At 40.5% G+C, this 901-nt stretch overlaps 1 protein-coding gene across 1 annotated transcript in view; it reads left to right on the top strand.

The window, feature by feature from the left end:
- The first annotated feature begins 488 nt into the window (after positions 1-488).
- Positions 489-901, top strand: part of LOC118408018 (solute carrier organic anion transporter family member 1A4-like) — a 3451-nt gene continuing 3038 nt past the window's right edge. Inside the window, exon 1 of the mRNA XM_035808631.1 lies at positions 489-585. Coding sequence (XP_035664524.1) covers positions 489-585 — 97 coding nt within the window. The remainder of the gene's footprint in view (positions 586-901) is intronic.

Below are 901 nucleotides of genomic sequence, written 5' to 3'. Positions count from 1 at the left end.
GACAAAAACATCCTGTCTGTAGCAAAAATATCATTATTGCCAGGATACGTAGGAATTAGTTCACGTCAGTCTGATCCTATTCTAAATTGTTGATATAGTCTAGCGGTAACGAATTCACCTCACGGGCAGTGGATCTTTGGTTTCGATCCCGCTTATATCTTTTTTTTTGTTCAAAGTTATGGATTATCATAGGCTGTAAGATATGCCGTGCACGTGACGGGCTCCTACTGTTGATAGTGCAACTGCCGTGGGAACCCGGCACACGGCTCATGTGGAAGCTGGCCTTGCCCAGCTACAGGTTGACTTGTATTCACTAACTTAAAGGCAGTTTATAGGTGTATCTCTCTACCTGTCTAACGTCACAATGTGTTGCATAGTCTAATTCTCTCCAACAATCTTTCTTCACCTAAGTTGATGACCCTATCTGCCTAGCCGGAAGTGGTGCCGGAAGTAGCTCTGACACGTTGATATACTATATGTATATCGGGATGGTTCTGAGCGGATTTGGTCCGAGCGCCTTCACGACTATCGGCATCTCTTACATGGATGACCATGCGCCCAAGAAAACGTCCCCTCTGTATTATGGTAGGTTTTGAAGTATATCTTTGTTGTATTAAAAAAAAGACAAAGTTTGCTACTTTTTTGTTTGATTCTTTATCTTTGTTATAGTATACGTATGGAAATGTATTATCCAATTGTATCGGCAAGAGATCTACCTTGTACACCTACCCATTCGATTAGTTGAAATCCTACATATTACATAATGTCAATGTGCTACTTAGGATAAATTAACTTGTACGTTCTCAACATCCTGTCCAGGACAAAGCTTTTGTTTAAGTCCCCAACCATTGCATACTATTAGATGACTGGGATACAGAAATATTCATTGAAACGTACATGT

Source organism: Branchiostoma floridae, unplaced genomic scaffold (assembly GCF_000003815.2).
Source record: "Branchiostoma floridae strain S238N-H82 unplaced genomic scaffold, Bfl_VNyyK Sc7u5tJ_1540, whole genome shotgun sequence".
NCBI lineage: Eukaryota > Metazoa > Chordata > Leptocardii > Amphioxiformes > Branchiostomatidae > Branchiostoma > Branchiostoma floridae.
The sequence above is the reverse complement of the archived record's forward strand: the minus strand, read 5'-3'. Positions and strand labels throughout refer to the sequence as shown.